The sequence below is a fragment of the Candoia aspera genome, chromosome 2 (assembly GCF_035149785.1).
Source record: "Candoia aspera isolate rCanAsp1 chromosome 2, rCanAsp1.hap2, whole genome shotgun sequence".
Lineage (NCBI taxonomy): Eukaryota > Metazoa > Chordata > Lepidosauria > Squamata > Boidae > Candoia > Candoia aspera.
Genome location: NC_086154.1, coordinates 255387632 through 255408583, shown reverse-complemented (window position 1 = coordinate 255408583; position 20952 = coordinate 255387632). Strand labels below are relative to the sequence as shown.

Below are 20952 nucleotides of genomic sequence, written 5' to 3'. Positions count from 1 at the left end.
AGGGAGGATCTAAAGGGACTGGCTTTAGTTAACACCTAAAACACACAGCTGGCATCCTGAAATGTGGGGGTGTGTGGAATTGAAGAGCTGCAGGCTTGCTTCCAAGAAACCATCAATCTGCAGGCTGCACTTTAATAAACAACACCCTTCCTACACACTTCAGTGATCACACAAAATGATTTTGCATCAGGACGTTCACAGACTTACTATGCATTGAGTAAAGAAATACTTCCTTTTATCAGTCCAAAACCTTCCACTAACCATTCATTGGATCAACCTGGGTTCTAGCAAGGAAGGAAAAAAAAAAAACTTCCACACACATTTCTCCACATTCATCATAATTTAATGTAAAGAAAGCGAATGTGAAGAACAGGCATAGGTACTGTTCTTTCAGGGAAATGCAATAATGGAAATTCTGCAACCTCACCTCCTTGACTGACCGTCATCTCCTGGGATGAAGAAAGTTATTGCAAGCCTTGATGTAGAGGAGAACCTCTTGAATACCCAAGAAAAGCAGGCAATGTTCATTCTAATGTTAGTTAACTTATTCAACTACTCCTAGTTAAATTATCTGAGAGTGCCATTACTGCCTGTCCAAAAGGGTTTGCAAAGATATCCACCAACTTAATTTAGGGCAAGTATATTTGGTAAGCATATCAATTAACCAAAACCTCTTTGGTGATGACCTGAATTGCCACGAACAGGAGAAAGAATAATGCCACTGCTCTGACCAGCTAGTTACAAGGCCTTTATCCAAGAAGGGTTCTGCCTCTTTAAAGACCAAGCACCACCATGAGGAGATGCAGCAGGATTCTTCCCCACCCATTACTTCATCAACCTTCTTTCCCATGTGCCAAAGAGCAATGCCAGAACCCTACTTCCTACAAGAGAAAAAGAAGGAAGGCATGTGAAAGACACCATGGCCTCTGGATAAGTTTATGCTGAGCAGTCTTACAGGAGGCTCATCGGCAAACAGAGAGCTATGAAACCTCCCCTTTAAACAAAAACACTGGCTTTTCGTTTAACTAGCTAGAAAACCCAAGAATGTCATTACTAAATGTCATTATTAAATGTGTAACACTTACCTATTTGTTGGGGTATTAAAGCTAAAAGACAGCAACTGATTCCAAAATGGGTCATTCTCAGAGATCGCCTCTCGGCCTGACAGTCTTTTTAAATATTCATTTTCCGGAAGGTCACTAATGCTGCTGCTTGCTGCTCCCATCTTCTCATTAATCCAGTCCAGTTTCACGTCACTGACGAAAAGCCTACAAAGAGATTGAGGGAATTTAAAATACAGTGACAGCATCACATATGCATGGAAATACATGCAAAGAGCTATAGAAATAACCATGATAAAACAACAAACGCAGATCACCAAATCAGAGACCCAAATCCACAGATTATAGCAGTGTGAAAGAACTTGATGGAAAAATATCACATGACTGTGACTTGAGATTTTATTTCTGCATTCTCCATTAACTCTGCTTGTCGCAAGCCAGTTGGGAAGCGTGCAAATGACGATCACAGGACTGCAGGATGCTGTGATGGTCATAAATGCAAGGATTGGTCACAAAGCTGCTTTTTAACACTGTTGTAACTTTAAACAGTTGCTAAACGAGGCAGTCAGTAAGCGAGGACTACCTGTAAGGCAACAAAGACGATCAAGGGACTAAAAACCAAGTCTTACAAATAAAGATTGAAAGATCTTGGTACATTTAGTCTTGAGATATGGTTACCGAGTGGCATATGATAGCACTATTCAAATACCTGAAGAGATGTCACACAGAAAAAGGTCAAGACTAATTCTCTCTCATTCCAAAGAGCAAGACAAAGAATGAGGGATTCAAGTTACAGGAAGGCAAATACCAATTTAATGTTAGGAAAAAACTTCCAGACTTAAGAACAGCTCAACAGCCATCTGTCATGAATGCAATTTGGACTCCTGCACTAAACAGAGGTTTGCATTCATTGGCTTAAATGGCCTCTTCCAACTCTATGATTCTATGAATTAAAAATTAAGATGACAGTGGAAGGAGTAGTAGTAAGACAATAATCACTGAAACATCATTTAAATACCATAAACCAATGTTTCTCAACCTTGGCAACTTTAAGATGTGTGGACTTCAACTCCCAGAATTCCCCAGCCAGCATGGGGAAGTCCACACATCTTAATGTTGCTAAGGTTGAGAAACAAACACTGCCATAAAGTAAAGCTTGCTCAAGAACACAGGATCCTACCATCAGAAAAGCTACTTTTTAGCTCAAAGCCTACTGAATTTACTCTCAAAAACCAAGAGCAGAAAGGAACATTTAATACACAGAACTCTATAATCCATTCTCCAATAACCAACTGGCCACTATTTTTATTCCCTAGCTTTCTTTTTCCTAGGGTTTATTACTGACTTACAAATCTGTGTTGGTTTGGAAGGAACAAACTGAGATCCGCGTTCCAGCATCACAATAAGCTAACTGTTCTTGGTGAAATTTCAGTGAGGAGCTATGCTACTTAAGCCAGGAAACCTGGTTTATCTTTGCATGTTAATGTGGCCAATTTTTGTAACAGAAAACCACTGGAAAATGAGCAGCTAACATTCAGGCGAGTGTACTTTTTAACTAGGATTCAAAGAATTTTTTCTAGCATGCCTGTGGGCCTGCAGGAAATCTTGCAGAATCTTTCAACTGTGGTTGAAAAGTAAAGCACAGCCACTGGCAATAGAAGAAGAACCTCTCCTTTTACTCTGGAGGGCACTGCTTGAGATACCCAAGAATACTCATAGTTCCTTGGATTATTATCTTTGTCTTATGCTTCAGTTCTGTTCAGTACTTTCCCCTAACCTGGTTTTCTCCAAATAATGTGGGTTTACAAGCAGCATGATTAACAACCATGTTATCAGGGGATTTAGGGTCTCATAATCCCAAAATATTTGGGTTGGGGAAGGTTGGCCTACAGGTAAGAGTCTGGGAATAAGTCTCATTTAATTTAATGTACTATACCTCTGAGAAGGTAGAAACAGGACTGCACTGTTAATGAACAAAACAAGTATGTAGAAAAAATGTATTTTATTCAGAGATGGTACATGCCAGATGAAATTAGCATCTCACCGGCAGAGTCGAGTGTGCTGCCTTCTCACTAATAACACCTCCTTCTTCTATTCACAACAGAGATTCTTGGCTGTCATTTATAAATACTCTAACATAAAAGAGAACAAAAGCTTGTCATATTTAATTGGAATTTAGAAAATGTGTGGATTAAAAAAGAGAGACAGAGATCATACAATTAATCTCTTTACCCATCGGTCAAGAATCCATGCCTCTGGGATATGCAAGCACTTAACTAGATTAGCTAGCTGGCAGACTTAGAGACGTTTCTTGAATTATCCTTTAAAATATCTGAAGTTCCTGAAAGCATGAAATTGATGGAAATGCAACCCCCCAAAGAATTCCTAGAACACTGTCATATGGATTTTATATCCAAACCAAACACACGGATTGTAATTCTAAAACACTTGTGTATTTAACATAATGTCAATTTTGAGAGCATGACTGTTATCTGTTAAATCATAGAAGCAAACATCCAGGTTTTAATCTCAGTGTCCAGTTGAGATCATCCAAGGAAGAAGATTCAATACTATTATGTTCAATAAATATTTAATGAAGGCTTATTGGTCCTCGGAGTTCACCAACACAAATTCTCTTGGAAAGAGAAACAAACAAACAAACAAAAAAATCAAGGCACAAAGCCGGTGATTTTCAACTAAAAATATATTATTTAGACACTCTGTTCTGAATTATTCCAATGCCATTGTGCCAGCATGGACTACAGTTATGGTCTATGTGATTCTCAAATGCTCTTCCACGTAAAGGAAAGCAAAGAACCAAAGTGAGTTTCTGTGCAGTAATAAAGCTGAAGGGATAAAGCTTTGCTTCTTTTTTTAAATGTGATACAAGAGATAAGCAAGAATTGCTGTATTTTTCTCATCGTGTTTTGGGTGAGGTACAGAAGGAAGCAAATATCTGAAGTTCAAGAACGTATCTGGAACAATGAGGAAGATCTCTAAACTACTTTGGGATGCAAATTAATCATAAGTGTGTACACAAACCTTACAAACAACAACATCCTGGCACACCTCTTGCAAAGCATAACATTAAACCTAATACTATTCCAACTGATTAAATTAACAGAAAAAATTATTTTGGGGAGAATATGGATGGGAAATTCACTTATTTGCTTTTTGTGAAGTATGATGTACAGCGTGGTATGGGTCAAAAGGGTGGCCTGGCTATTTGGAGCTCAAAACCAACAGTAAATTTGGGAAGCCCAAAGAGAGCCAGAAACCAAATGTTTCATTTCAGCAGGTAACCACACACTATTTTATGCCTAGGTTTCAATGTAACAACATACAGACGTTCCTCATACTAAAACATCCTATTTGAATATCATTTAATTTTTTAGATACCCAAAAAGCTTTTTACCTTCAGAATTTCAGATTGTCTTGTTTGGTGAATTTCAGTCTTCCCCTAGAAGAGAATATGACAACAACAGTAAGATGGGTATTATGAAGTTAACCAAACAGCAATGTCAAGCTTTCATTGTTAATCATTTTAAAAAATATATGTGCGCAAAGAATCATTGTCACAATCCATCCAGAACTGCTAGTCAGTTAATGAGTAACTTTTCTTTACACACCAATGCATCCTGTTACAAGCAGTTTAATGCTAATACAAACATTACCATCAGCCACTGATATGAAAGTGTCAAAGACCTTTTGCCAAGGTCTATAAAGGAATTTTAGAAGCTAATTTAAAAGGTACATCCACTGCAGCACCTACATCTCTCATACTGTACAATGAAGTTGCATCAGCTGAGGCTGCAGCGCTACTTATGGGCCCCAAAACCTTGGGTACATCCACAGGAGAGCTACAAACATGATTAGCATATTGTATTTTAATATGACAACAGATATTATAAAATTTAAGAGTAGAGAGTGATCATATTGATTGTACTGTATTTAATTTGAATTAAATTTATTTATTTTTCCTGGCTTTATCCTCTACTTTTTGAATGTGGGCCCCAGCACATCCTCAGCCCAGAAAAAACTGTGCATGCTTGCTTCTGAATAAATATAATACTTCTGGTTTCCTGCACCTACTTACATTTCATTATCATCTAGATCAGGGGTGAGTAGAAAAATAGACTGGGGTCTAGGAGCATACCTCCGGGAGGTCTATCCTAGAGTAGCTGGTGCTTCCAACTCTTTTACAGCAGCAAGTAAAACTGCAAGATAAAACAATGAATGTCTATGTACTAGACATTTTATCTAGAAGCTGGATTGGAAGAAGTTGAGTGTGGTTTTAAAACTGAAGGAAGAAACCTCAATAACCTGGGCAATGCTGATGACACTACTCTGATAGAAACTGCAGATGATCTGGAAGTGAAGGAGCACAATGAAAAAATGGAACTAAAATTCATTATAATCAAATTAATAACAACAGGAATAGCCACTAGCCTTAGAACTGACAATGAAGATACTGAAGTAGTGGATAGCTTCTGCCATTTAGGATAAAAAAAAAAGCAAAGGAATTTGTGGTAAAAAAAATATGCTGCAGACTAGCACTTGGTAGAGTAGCAATGCAGGCCTTAGATGCTCTTACATGTCTATATTTACAGTGATCAGAATCATGCAAGCAATGGTTTTCCCTGTAAGATTCTATCTGAACAAAGGTTAGACCCCGAAGAAGTAAGATAGAAAGAATATTGATGCTTCTGAAGTTGGGTGTTGGAAAAAACTCCTGGGAATACCGTGGATGGCCAAGAAAACAAAACAAATGGACCACAGAACAAATCAATCCAGAGTTCTCACTTGAGGCACAAATGACCACGCTCAAATTATTGTATTTTGGACATATTATGTGAAGATCTACCTCTCTGGAGAAGTCTATAATACTGGGAAAGTGGGAAGGAGATAGAAGAGGATGGTAAGTGGATCACTGGAAGATCTGAAGGACCAAGATAGGGACCAATCATCCTGGAGAAGGTCTATCTGTGTGATTGCTTGGACCTGACACTGACTTAATGGCACATAATCAATCTTCTTTGCTTTAAGTAAGCAAGTGTTAATTGTTTGCATTTAACTAATCTTGGCAATTCTGGGCAATACTGGTTTTCTGTAGTAATCCCTAATCTGTTGTATAGATTTGTAAATATGAAATTATCTCAAGTCTATGACTCAAGGGATTCCACAAAAAATCAACTGCATCCCTTTAGCCACCATTCTGTATCTAGCTCAGGCTGGTAGACCTCAGCAGCCTGGTAGAAAATTACATGAGAATGTACAAACCTGAATCCTATCTCTAATCTAGAAGACAATTAATTCCACCAATATGGCCATTTCAAAAAGCTAAAAAAGAAAACACTTCTGCAAATTGCACTCAACTCCATGAGTTTTCTTTGAAACAATAAAGAAATGGTGTGCTACCGCCGCCTTTTAAAATGTTTTTTCAACTATATCTATCATATAGCACTGGCATTAAAAAAAAATCCTACTTATTGCTATCAGGAATTAATTTTCATAGGCATGGGTAAGACTAAAAAATTTATTTACAAATACAGTAAACAAATTAGAAGTTTTGTGCCTTTGCCACCATAACCAAAACATACACCAACTATGACTTAAGTAACAGTTTTAATGCTAGGGCTATCTAATGTTTCAAATACTCAGATACCTGATCAACTTTATCAAAAAGTGCCTCACCACCCAACCCACTACAACCCAACCAATAGAAGCTATGAAAAGGATAACACTGCCATACATCAGAAACATCTCAGAAACCACCAACAGACTGTTACAACCACATGGCATCACTGTAGCACGTAAACCAACTAAAACTCTTCAAAACATATTAAGTAACCCAAAAGACCCAATAGCCCAAGAAGAAAAAAGAGGAGTTATTTACAACATACAGTGCAAAGACCATAACAGCCACTGTGTAGGACAGACAGGCAGAAGACTAGCAGAGCGCATCCACAAACACCAACTAGCAGTCAGAAGACATGATGAGAACTCCTTAATCTCACAACACATGGACAGACTCAACCATACTTTCAACTGGGAAACTGGGAGCATCCTAAACCAAGCCAAATCCAAAAACGCCAGAGAATTCCTGGAAGCCTGGCACTCAGACAAAGCAGCCATCAGCAGACACATAGAGGTAAATAACATTTATACACCATTCAAAAGAGACAGTAGGAAAGCCAAAAGACCAGTACACTCCCTTGCCAGCAATCAACACCCAGATATGCAAAAATCAACACTAGGATTAACACCAGACGAACAATCGAACAGTATACAACACCCTAATCAAGGAACTATTAACTCAGTCAATCAACCAAACAGCAAACAACAGCCCAATCAAGGAACTCCCAAGGAGAGAACAACACCCCCACCAACACAAGTAGGGCAAGCCAATCTATATAAACAGAGAGCAAGGCCCACTCCCTCTTCACACTGGAGATGTTGCCTAGTCTGGCAATGAAACCAGGCTCACAGAGCACCAAGGACTCCACACTTTCAAATACTGTTCCAAAAAGTTACTTAGGAGCACATGAAGGCATGATCGTAGCACCTATGTGCAACTCTTTAAAACAGCTGTGTCTTTTCCCAGGATTACTGAACCCTCACTCTTTCGTGATTCCTGCAGCAATTACAATTTGGACATTTAAGTAAGAAATGAAGAATGGAGGGAGGGAGACAATTCAAATACAGTGAAAATAACAAGGGCTGGCTTATTTTATTTACTTAACACATTTCAAAATTGTGACACTGTTCTTTGAGACAATGGACTCAGTCCGACAGAGGAATCCTCTCAGATAGCATAGGACATGGACAGGCAATTGAGTGCTCACCAGTTGCTTTAGACTGCAATCCAAAAATCTTAATTTTACAATCTCAAACCTGTTTGCTAAGGTGCTCTGCAAAATTAGTTGGTGCACAACAGGCTGCCTACATGGAAGATGAACAATTTCTTAAATAAAGTGATTCAACATCTCTGAAAAAAAGCCCTGTGATTGAAATGTGTTGATTAACATCCTGCATCTTTTAGGTCTCCTCTTTGCTTCATGATACCAAGGAATACAAACTCAGGCCAAAAAAAAGAAAAAAGAGAAGCTGCAAAGAGTTTAGTTTAAAATGTACAACAAGAACTGTAAATTAAATATACTGTATACCGTATATTTGAACCCAATTGAATCCAAACTATACACTAAGAATCAGAGGCTAAATTTGTAAAGACCACTACATCCAAAAACCTGCTGTTCTAGGAGTTTATATCCATTTAGCATTCTGGATTCCATACACTATTTTGGATGCTTAATTTCCCCTAAATTCTTACTGCTAAAAAAACTAAAACGTTCATAAGTATATAACATTATATCAATATATGTAACACCAGTTCTGTTTTGGATGTAAGGGATGTATATTAGTGATGCAGATTTGTTTCCTTTCTTTTTTCTTACGATAAAAATATTTTGAAAAAGAGAGCAAGGCTTATCTGCAACACCAGCCTAACATTACGTGCAATTACTGCAACATCACACTGATGCAGAGAGCTCTTAGGCCTCTTAGATTCATCGTATCAGCTACAACTCTGACATATTTATCTTGAATACTGTTTTTACAGATCTGCAAATGTGAGCATTACTTTTACTGATAACTTAACAGATGATTCTGGCAGGGGTAAAGGGCTAAGCATCAGATTTTTTTTTCTTAATGTTAATCTTCAGTATGAAGTTTGTGTTCATATTTGACTGAAAATACTTGGTTTCCTCTTTGCTTGAATATTCTGGATTTCCATTCCTTTAATGGTGCCACTGGAATAAACAGGCTCTTTAAGTCTGATTATTATTATTATTATTATATTATTATTATTATTATTATTATTATTATTATTATTATTATTAATCGAACTTCTCTACCACCCAACTCATATACAATGACTCTGGGCAGTTTACAAATAATAAAAATAACATATCACTAAAAAGATACAATATACATATAAATATATCTATAAACATACAAATATAAAATATAAATCCAAGATGGCAAATCAAGATCTTACTGCTGGCACCATCACGGTGCCAATCACCTCCATGAATGGCTATCCCCCCTCCCACCCCAAGCAAGGTGGCATAACCAGGTTTTAACCCCTTCCTGAAGGTCAGGAGAGTGGGGGCCTGTCTTACCTCCGGGGGTAACTTATTCCAAAGGGCAATAGTGTTTTAACTTGTGTGGGCTAATAATTATCTTCTGTATTTCTATATGTCATACATTTTTACTTTCCTAAGCCTACAATATTTTTAAAATATTTAGGATATTTTTAGGCTACTCTATAATCCACCATGACATTATCAGAATACATTGGAAACAGTATGCAGCAAACAGCATGCAGAGAAAATAAATATAGCCGTATAAAACATTCACAATATCACTTTGACTTTCAACCATAAAATTGTTCAAATGAGAATCAAGATACCTGTCTTAAAACTTCTGTTTGATCTGCTTTCTGTTCACTGTCATCTGTCACAAGCCAAAGAGACAAATTACCCCCAAAAGTCAACTTCTCATCTACAGTCAAAAAATCATTAATGTCAAAGTTCAATAAATTCATTATGACATGCCCTCTGGGTGCCACAATCTTCCAACGTATCTGTGAAAATATTCAGACACACGGGACACAGATTGATGCATACACATAAGCTCTTATTTGGAGTTATGGTGAATTAATAAAACTACCATTACTACAGAGCCTATTTTATCATCTATTTCAGCAATACTGTTCAGGGTAGGTCAGTCAAGGAGAATGTTAAACTCTGAAAAAAATGATGCATAGGTATTACTGAAATGCTACTAATTCCATCTTTCATTGATTATCCTAATATCCCACAAAATGCTGCTAGAAATGCAAATGCATGTGCTCTCCCCGCACAGATGTTAATGAGAAACAAAAACCTTTCTATTACTGTAGTAACATCCAAGTGGTCAAATCTCACTAAAATAGATATGACATGATCTCTTTCCCATGTTCCCTAACTGCATTTCATATTTTGGCACAATGGCTCAAAAGGTCTTAATCCAGTTTCTCAGAGACTATTGTACAACTTCCTATTCTAATATAAAAATGAAAGAATCACCTAGTCCAACCTACTGCAATGCGCAGGAAAAGAGATTCAACCAATTCAACCTATTAAATTAAGGAGTCGCTGTCCAGCCTTTCTTAAAAACCTCCAGAGATGGAGAAGCCATAAACACCATACTTCGACTGTTCCACTGAGATACCTATTATTAAAAGATGAAGAGCAGTCTGGAATAAACCAAGTTTTTGTTTTACAGGAGGGAAAAAAAGAATGCAAAGACTTTAATATTTTCCTTCCACAAACACCCAAGAACCTAAAACTAGTGTAAGAAAAGAGAAACCTGGTAGACACTCAACTGCTATTGTTCAGTTTTGAATGCAGACTTGAAGAATTCCAGTCTCCTTAGGCATTATTTATTTGTTTGTAACATTTTTATCACTGCCCATCTCCCCCACAAGGAGGGATCCTGGGTGGTTCACAATAAAAACAGTTTAAAATTCAATAAAAATCATAAATAATACTATTAATCAATAAAGATATAAAGACATAATCAAAGTAATGGCAGATCTAGTTCACCTCATAAGCCGGTAAGGCTGGTCGAAGGACGGACTAGGGAATCAGCCAACCCCATGAATGGCTACTCCTCCCCGCACTCCCAGCCTGATGGCAAAACCAGGTCTTCAGCTGTTTTCTGAAGTCCAGGAGGGAGGGGGCCAACCTCACTTCTGGGGGAAGGATGTTCCAAAGGGCGGGAGCTGCTGTAGAGAAGGCCCGCCTCCTGGACCCCACCAGACGGAATTCTCTTGCAGACGGGGTCCGTAGCATGCTCTCTCTGCACGACCAGGTGGGATGGGCTGTTGCAATGGGGAAGAGGCGGTCCCTCAGATAGCCTGGACCCATGCCATGTAGGGCTTTAAAGGTAATAACCAACACCTTGAATTGGACCCGGAAGCAAACCAGCACCCAATGCAGCTCACGCAGCAACGGCATTATACTTTGAGGCTTCTATCTTGATATGAAGGAGGGTACCGGGGAAGTCAAGAACCTGAAACTCTCTAAGATCTGCTGCATTCCTGCACAGGAGCCTGACATGACAAAGGCAGTCAACAGCCATGATGAACAGCCTGAGTAAAGCCAGGAAAATTAGAACAAAAAAATAGGAAAAATTGCAGTCAAAGACTAACTTTTCAGAAAAGCAATGACTTTATGATGTGCAGGAGTAACCAAAAGGATTAAACAAAACATAAGGTAAGGACTGCTGGGGGAGAGGGCGCATTCCCATCTGGAATTTTCTTCACACAGAATCAGGCAACCCTTCATACAGAGTCAGGCTAAGGATGGACTTAGGTCTTGATTTCTAATTGCCACCCAGAGTCACTTGTTGAGATGGGCGGCTATAGAAATCAAGCAAGCAAGCAAGCAAATAAATAACGAACCGTCTTCCTGCCTCCAGTTGTTAAGCCTACTCCACTTTGCGTTCCAAATCTTGATAACATTTAAGTACAATGCCATGCAAGTCTACTCCTGTCCAGCACAAACTTAATTGTTGTTTAGAATAGGACAGAATGCTTTTGGGTGCTAGCATTTTATATGCTTTCTATAATTATTTGGCATGAACGCTTACCATGATAGCAGGAAGATCCTCTCTAGTTTCACAAGACTTACGGGCATCATCAAGCAGATCCCAAGTTTTGAACCAAGAACTAAAGTGGTGATATACAGAGAACATCTACAGAGCTATGAAAAACACGCTTCTTGTTGAGCAACAAAGGTGCCAGCAGGAGAAAAGATTACCAACATCTGCTAATGTGAGAAAACATTTGAAAGAAAATCTGGCGACTGATGATTACAGAAAATTGAAACCAAAAAATGTTCCTCTTCTTCCTACAGTCAATGTAAAAGTATGCATTACCTGCTCACTTTATCTGCATATTTTGCCTTTTCTACAAGGACCGCAGAGCCTCCGCCATCCCCAAAACAATCCTATGGAGTAACTCTGCTTTGAAACAGAAATTCTCAAAGCACCAAGGCTTCCCCAATGAACTACAAGCCACGCAGATTCTCATCAGTCAGTTCAAATCCAAATTATATCCCCTACATACAGGCTACTTTTATATAAGCTCTCATAAAGTATCTTTAAAGAAGAAAGTCAGAGCCTCATTATCCAACTGAAATCAACTTTTAACGAACGGTATCGCAGGATGTGAGCTATTCAAGAATCTCAGCTATGAAGGGTAGCCCTCTGAAGCCACAGAGGATCACATTGCTTACGTTTCCCTGCCGTATCAGACAACTACAGATAAAGCTAACAGAAAGAGTGGGAGAACAGTAAACACAGAACAGGCAGCCAAGCCCAGCTGTACCTATTATTAGCTTACATGTTTTACACACCATGCAGGCGGCTTTTGAGAGCCAGTTTGGCCTAGTGGTTAAGGTGCTGGGCTAGAAACCTGGAGTCTGAGAGTTCTAGTCCCGCCTTGGGCATGAAAGCCAGCTGGGTGACCTGGGGCCAGTCCCCCTCTCTCAGCCCAAGAGCCAATCAGGCGTGGTATGAGAGCTCTAGTCCCGCCTTAGGCCTGAAAGCTGGCTGGGTGACCTTGGGCCAGTCACTCTCTCTCAGCCCAAGAGCCAATCAGGTGTAGTAGAAGAGTTCTAGTCCCGCCTTGGGCATGAAAGCCAGCTGGGTGACCTGGGGCCAGTCCCCCTCTCTCAGCCCAAGAGCCAATCAGGCGTGGTATGAGAGCTCTAGTCCCGCCTTAGGCCTGAAAGCTGGCTGGGTGACCTTGGGCCAGTCACTCTCTCTCAGCCCAAGAGCCAATCAGGTGTAGTAGGAGAGTTCTAGTCCCGCCTTGGGCATGAAAGCCAGCTGGGTGACCTGGGGCCAGTCCCCCTCTCTCAGCCCAAGAGCCAATCAGGCGTGGTATGAGAGCTCTAGTCCCGCCTTAGGCCTGAAAGCCGGCTGGGTGACCTTGGGCCAGTCACTCTCTCTCAGCCCAACTCAGCGCAATGCAGTCCAGCCTCCTCGTGGTGCACCCCAGGCAACGTGACTTGTCACAGCTAAACAGTCTACACATCTGGCTGCTGGACCTCACAAGGATTTCCCAGCAAGAATAAAAGCAGCATGAACACCAAACTGCTATGCCATACGATAAAAAAAAAAGTGGGTGGGGGGCTTTCTGTTTCTATTTTGCTGGGAACCAGATTCGTAGACAAAGTGACAGGCAGGGTGTCAGATATGAGCAGTTGAGAACCACTGCCATAGACCAAATTACTCAAAGCTTCCCAACACGGGGCAAGATTAAGAAGGGTGGTAGGCAAGCTAACTTTCAAGAAAATGTATCCATTACTGGTCTTTTCACTGAGAAATCTCTGATTCAAAAGTCTTTACAGCATTATTTAAATCAACATTTCCCAACTTGGTACCCTCCATACATATAAGATAAAAGCCCTATGATCTCACAGCCAGCTTGGCACAGACTGGGAAATGCAAACTAAAATACAACCTGCATCATATTAAAGCAGTGTTTCTCAGCCTTAGCAAATTTAAGATGTATGGACTTCAACTCCCAGAATTCCCCAGCCAGCACGGCTGGCTGGGGAATTCTGGGAGCTGAAGTCCACGCATTTTAAAGTTCCCAAGGTTGAGAAACATGGGTATTAAGGGATCCTTGCCCAGGGCTGCAACTAGGGTCTGTGTCACCCAGGGCAAACATGGATTCCGTGCCCATTTTGGCACCCCACCAGTGCTCATTTTGGCGCCCCCCCCAGCGCAGCGCCCAGGGCACATGCCCCGGTTGCCCCCCGCTAGTTGCGGCCCTGTCCTTGCCTCCTTCTCCACTGTTTCTCTATCAGTAAAGTCAGAAGAAAAAGGGGGCTTGGGTTTTGTTATCTTTTCCTTCAAAGCAGGAAAAAAAGTGACTGATCCACTATAGTAAGAGAAAAGCCCAAAGTTTAAAACAATGAAAAAAAAAAATCATTCCAAATCTAAGACAACTTGTTATGATAACAAGAACCCTCCACAAATTCACAGGGGCATCTACAAAGTCACCTTCTTTCAAATAATTCAAGCAGTCATGACTTTCACAGGCCTAAATAGCTGCTTAGGAAGCGGTTTCATTTTTCCCCCAGCAAAGCCATTGAGCATCAGGCACAGACAGAGCAGGGAGCAGCTTCTGAAGAAGCAACAGAAATCTGGAAAAAGTAGCAGCTGCTTAAATGATTTAAAAAGGAGTGTTTCATATACTTGTCAACGGATTTGCACAACTTTCAAGTTTCACCTGCAGAAGTTTCTTCATGGTTGAGATGGTTGAGATGATAGTCAGGTTAGAGTGATACTCCTGAACAAACCATCCTTAAATAAAAGTGCCATGCTGAATCAATCAATACTTCCTGTCATGAACCCATTTCCTTCCTCTGGGGTGTTGTTTTATTTAGGATAGAAAACATGGTGCTGCAACAAGACGTCATGTAGAGTATTTTGGCTAGGAAGCCACATAAATGCCAGTGAAGTATCCTTGGCAACCAGTTGCAGGGCCTGTGGATGTCATTTCTGCCAGAATGACTAGATGGGGGGAGGGGGGATTATCCAATTTTTGGTCTCCAAAAATTTATCTGCAGCAAGTGAGGAATGAACATTTAGTGAACATCTGTACACCACCAAGTTCCAGTCCTTAGAGGGAACAAGGACCCTGGAGGTCTGACATGATTTCCATGGTTTAGTTGACAACTTTCAGGGCAGCAAGGAAGGTAATAAGTTATGCCCACATACTGTGAATTAAACTATAATGGGATTTGTGTTGTGAACTGAAACAGTTGTGTGTTTATTTAACAAACCACAGTTTATCATGGCTGAGTGTGATGTGTGGAGACAGCTAGTATTAGCTTGTCCAAGGAAGAGTGCTTGAACAAATGAGAAGGTGTAAGATATTAGGAAGAGCTTGGTAACAAGCAGCCTAGCTTGTGTCAATGTCACTTTCTAGAATGAATGAATGAATGAATGAATGAATGTCTACCATCCCTCCCTCCCTCCCCTTTGGACCATGCCTTTACCAGCATCTACTGGTGCTGGACTTTATTCTTTACCCAGGTATCTTTTTTATCACCACTTTCCTCTTTAGCTAGAATACTATGGGTATTTTACTTATTTTGTATGGCATAGCAGAATGCAGCACTGTTGCACAAAATCACAAAAATATGAAAGTCTATAAAATATAGGACATTGGGACAATAAATTATTTTAAAAACACACAATACAAATGATGAATATCAGAGTATCAGAGATGCTCTGATACATACAGAGTGAAATGGTTTTACATGTGAAGACAGTGAAAAACAGATGTCCAAAGCAGCCTTGGGAGAAAGACACAGCTGTTTTAACAATTTGAAAAGAGGTGTTCTATACACATTTAGTGTGTGAGGAATCGATGGCACATAATTAAATTATTATATATTTAAGGCTTTATATTGGAACTGAAATGTAGAGAGTATTTGTGTAACAATTCAAGACACATTTGAACATGAACTAAGCAGTTTCCTTTCCCTAAAATAAATGTATACTATGTACTAACTTGGTAGTAAGAAGAACATTAGAAATAAAAATGCTTCTATTTCTTAGTCCAGACTGTTAGGACAATGCTAGAAAAGACAGAGGTTTTAACCGTACATATTATATAAGCCTGCTTTAATTTTTATTAAGGGGAATATTGAAAAGCATTCTCAAATTGCATGTAGTTCTTAAAACCTTATTCCAAAGATATAAAGACTATGACAATAAGTTGACTCTCATGTCTCAAAGAAAATACTGTTTGCAGCCTCTGAGATCAAGGAGCCAGCAGAAAGGAGAAAAACTAATTAACACAGCTTGCAGATTCTCACATTATGCAACAAGCATTGTTTCTAATACAGCTGACAAAAGTTTAGAAGGTATTTCCTACTCAATGTACAAACTGTAGACATTATACAATGCAAAGCTTGTATTTACTCCCCTTAACAATGTGCCTCAGTTTCGCCTCTGGCTTTATCATTCCTACATTTTAGTTATTAGATTTCTTCCAGTAATCCTAATCACTGTGTCATACACAATTGGAAGCTCCTAGTGTAGGAATATGACCCTCACAATATCCTCTGAAGAAGTCAGATTGCGACAGTGCTGCTCAAGGGGTAAAGTGTGGAAACTATCTTGCCATACGCACTATTAGGTTTCTGAGAAAGAAGGCATTACATGAATGTACTAAGAAAAGGCACATTCTATACATTTCTGAATCCCTTGCTTTAATTTTCGGTGCAACTACAGTAGAAATTAATTCTACACTGATGGAATCAATTCATTTTCAGCCATCAGTGGAAGTAACACTGCAGTAGCTGAAAAATGGATACCCAGGTCACTGTGAAAATAGCTGAATGTTGTTTTGTTTAATCAATTTCATACTGCTATTGGTACAGTATGAAATTCTAAGGCATTGCATTATACACTGTCCTGCATACCAGCACTCCTAGTTAAAGGATGAAATCATTAATCCAAGATCCAATGCTATTTTTAGACAATTCACAACAATAATTGCAAAAGAAGATTTCTAGTCTCACAGATGCAACATCCAAAGTAATCATGTAAAATCAGATATCTTTTCTATTTAAACGGTCAAATGACTCAACTAATTCTGTCCTTGTATAACCTCTCTTCAGAACAGATAATGAAATAAGAATGTGAGAACATAAGAGTCACACCGCATTCTCCTAAGTGAGAAGTATATAGAGACCTGAAGATTCATATTAAACCTCAAGTTTAAAATTTAAAATAAAGATTTCCAGAAAGAATCTTAAAAAAGGATCAACAACAGAAATGAACAAGTAGCATAGAAAGAAATGTACAAAAAATTAAAAAGCATTTACTGGTTAAAGCAACTTTTTAGTTCATGAGCGTATGAAGGCTGTTCTATATTTGCAAGCCTATATGAGGAATACTTCACTAATCATCCAGAAAAAGCATTAGGTGATCAAGAAGAATTATACAACTCAGCAGTATAATTATTGTTTCTTCCCACTATTAAGGGAAACAGAAGAAATACTACAGAACAGAAAATGTTACATACATGTGTTGACATATAATTCAAGATAGCCACAAGGCAGGAAATGACTGAACATGGGGCATACAACTTTTTGGCAATCAGGAGCCATATTTTAAAAAAAAAAAATCAATACTGGAACAGCTTAGGGTTATACGGCTCATGAAAGTGGCATCATCAGAGGGATGAGATGGAATTCTCACCTGACTGGGGAGGGATGGGTAACACGAACAGGAAGGTAAGGTAAGCCAACCAGGGGTTTAACATACATGTACCTATTTGTACGTGACAAACTCTTGGAGGTTCAAGGCCATATGCAGGCTGCCCACTTCTTCCGTGGTACAGAAGTAGGCAACCTTTCCACCCAAGACCTGATTCTGATATAAGGGATCTTCTCCCAACTACATTTAAGAAGGAAGCAAAAGGATGATTTCTCTGCTTAACCATGGCTACATATTGCATTCACATTAACTTGCTTTTTTTTTTTAATCCGTTCAATTGTGTCCGATTCTCGGAGACGGCCTGGACAAGTACCTGCAGTTTTCTTGGCAAGGTTTTTCAGAAGTGGTTTGCCATTGCCCCCTTCCTAGGGCTGAGAGAGAATGACTGGCCCAATGTTACCCAGCTGGCTTCTTGCCTAGGGCAGGATTAGAACACATGGTCTCCCGGTATCTAGACTGATGCCTTAGCCACTACACCAAACTGGCTCTCTAACCTGGACTTAACTAAGTTGATTTGCATACCAAGATGAGAAATTAAATCTCCCACAACCTCAATGACTCAATAAAACAACTGTATTCATACAAACTAATTCAAGTTTCCAGAATTAATTCAATTGTTTAATTTTTGACTCATTGAACTGAATCACATTTTAGCCAATATGACTGCAGTAATGGATTATATTTACATATCATATCATAGCTTTTGAGGTGTATGAACCTAACCTTTGCCACAAAAATCTCTTTTCTCTGGGGCTCCATTTACATATAGAATACATAAAAGAATTAGCATAAAACAAGGCCATGATTCCAACAGCAGTTATTCTATTCTTGGGGTTGATATATGAGTTCCCAGCTCCAGGTGGATGTATCATGGACAATGAAACTAGCATTTGAATTCACAATTGGAATTAACTGGGTTTACAAAGCACACTAACCTAGTGACCAGATTTGAAAATCTAAGTCTAAATGATTTACATCCCATAGTTGCCAACTTCACACAATTATGTTAACCCCAAACCAAGCAAACCAATTACGTTTTAGCACATTATGTGAAACAGGCTAACTTGCCTTGCAGCCCAGCCATGCTTGCCTTAGCTGTGACTTTCAGTTCCAAATTCAGTTTGCAATTTAGCTTTCTTTGATATGGATTCTGTGGCCCTCCCCAAAGATTCTCAGATTCCTAGCTCCTGATTATGTTTAAATTCCTGCTATATTTAGCCTTTCAGAAGCAGAACAGCCCTGAGCAATCCCATGAGAGCAAATCACAACAGAACGGATTACAGCAATGACATCAAGCTACCTTACCTGAAATGCAAATTCTATCAGTAAACCCAGTTAAATAGTGGTTTCACCATGGTTTGATGAATAAAGAGTTGCCTGGCTTGACCCAACACCCCAAGTCAAGCCAAACGCACATTTTGGATCATGCAGGGTGTAAACCCCGCCTGGGCTGCCCTGCACGGGACGGGGAGCTTGCTTAGGGCCCTGGGCACTGCTGGGTGAAACAGGGGCTGCGTCCACACGTGCTAAGTCAGGGTTTCCTTCACCACGGTTTAAGTTCACGTAGCACACGAAGCCCTAAACCCAGGTTGGCCAAAGACTCTGCCTGGACTCACATAAACACCGCTGAGCTCGTGGGAACCCGGGGGGGAGGGGTTATCACAGAACATTCCCCACCGTGGAGCCCTCCAGAGGCGTTGGGGAACCGCCAGGGAGGCACCGGGACTCCTTCCCTCGCTGCAGGCATTTGCTAGCCCCGGTCCCTCTGACTCGCTGCCTTTCCCCTATTGCCCGGGTTCCCCCGCCCCACCTTTTCACGGCCAGCGGGGCAGAAAGAGGACACCCACCCCGCTCACAAGCCCCTCCGGCGGCAGCGACTCACCGGCTCCGGTTTCCCGGGGGAAGAAAAAGGCGGTGCACCCTCCCCCCTCCCTCCGCGTCCCGCCGGGTCTCCTCAGGGACCTGTCGTGCGTCCCCACCTCTGGCTCGCGGCCGCGCGCGCCCCCGACGCTCAGATCCCCCCTCTGCGCGCACCCGTTTCTAGTCACGCCCTCCGTCGGCGATCTCCATCTTTTCACGTCGTCACCACTTTCCCTTCTCGGGAAGGGGCGGAGTCCTGGGGGATCACGTGCTCCAAGGCCCCGCCCAGAGGCGTGGAACCGAAGCGGCAGGCCGGGAAATGAAGTCCTCGTGAGCATTGACTGCGCAGATAGGGGTTGGATTTTCCTCCCTTCCTTTTTTTTACCTGCTGGTCAGCGACCGCGAGCCCACCCCTTCAGACGTACCGTTTTCTGTCTCAAGTGAAGCTCATTTCACAGAGGGGCAACTTGATGCGGCTAAAAGACGAGTAATTTGCCCACAAATCTGAACACAACCCAGAACATAATAGGCCGGCGGGATCAGGCCAAGGCCAGTCTCAGGGCGGCCACGTCTTTCCTCCTCTCCCCAGTGTTCACCCGTCGTGCCAAGCCATCGTCTGGATTCCCCCAACAAGCAACCCGTAAACCACTGTTTGCAATTGGCTTACTTTACACAACACATGAATCTAAGCCGCATTATGGTTTATCTTGCCCGCATCCTCCCTTGGGCTTTTCCAGCTGAGGAAGGGAGACGCTTTCTCTCTGGGTGCGATTTTGAGCTGCTGCTTTTGCCCTTGTATGTTGCCATAGAGGTAGTCATGTCTTGAAAGGCAGGTGGTTTGAACACTTTGGGCCAGTCCCGCTCTCTCAGCCCAACCCACCTCACAGGACTCTTGTGGAGAAAATAGGCAGAAGAATTAGGTATGTTCGCCGCCTTGAGTTATATATTTTAAAAAGTCAGGTTAAAATAACAACAGTTGGGACTGCAATCATTAGAAAAAGCTCAGAATCATATTCCTTTCAGAAACAGCTTCATGTTTGTGCCAGTTTCTAAGGCCTGTTGCCTGTTACTTCCAGATTATTCCGAGTGTATCTCATCAATCTCAAGGAAGGAATATTTGTGAGTGGAAAGAAGGTCCTGTTTTCAGAATATGAAGCTGCTCCACTGGAGCTAGTAAATGTTTCTTATTTCAGCAGAGAAGCTGCTTTACCTACTTGACATCATCTTTCACTTGGGAGACCGAAAAGCCATATGCTGTACAAATTTGCCATTTCTTAACTCACCCCCACCTCCGCCTGGCCCACTTTTCCAGTTCCAGAAATGCCTGTTACATCTGCAGCTAACCTAATTATTTTGCATGGCACTATTCAACACAGTGCCCAGAGTCATTGGGTATCAGGAGGCATATACATTTAATAAAGAAAAATAATATCCATTGCATGCACAAATAGGAGATTTGTGCTCTTATGCCATTATTGGTACAACAGTACAAGATGGACAACAAGCCTGAAAAAAAAAAAAGAACAGTACAACTGCAGGAAGGGGAGTTATTTAAATTCAACCCAATTGTCTCCTCTTAATTTTGGAGGGTGGGGGGTGTAACCTAAAATCAGTGTCTAATTTTGGTGTCCGAAGGAAGGGGGGGAATCATTGCTGACTCAGCACATAATATATATAT

The 20952-nt window shown here is 40.6% G+C and overlaps 1 protein-coding gene across 2 annotated transcripts in view; it reads right to left on the bottom strand.

Annotated features, from left to right (window-relative positions):
* DYM (dymeclin) overlaps nt 1–19438 on the bottom strand; it is a 193211-nt gene extending 173773 nt beyond the window's left edge. Inside the window, exons 1-3 of one of the 2 annotated variants that reach the window (XM_063295837.1) lie at nt 19297–19438; nt 4477–4521; nt 1086–1268 (exon numbers count right to left, since the gene is read on the bottom strand). In XM_063295837.1, the coding sequence (XP_063151907.1) occupies nt 1086–1225 (140 nt within the window). In that variant the 5' untranslated portion in view covers nt 1226–1268; nt 4477–4521; nt 19297–19438. The remainder of the gene's footprint in view (nt 1–1085; nt 1269–4476; nt 4522–19296) is intronic. The other variant, XM_063295838.1, reaches the window with a different exon arrangement.
* Between the last annotated feature and the right edge of the window lie 1514 nt (nt 19439–20952).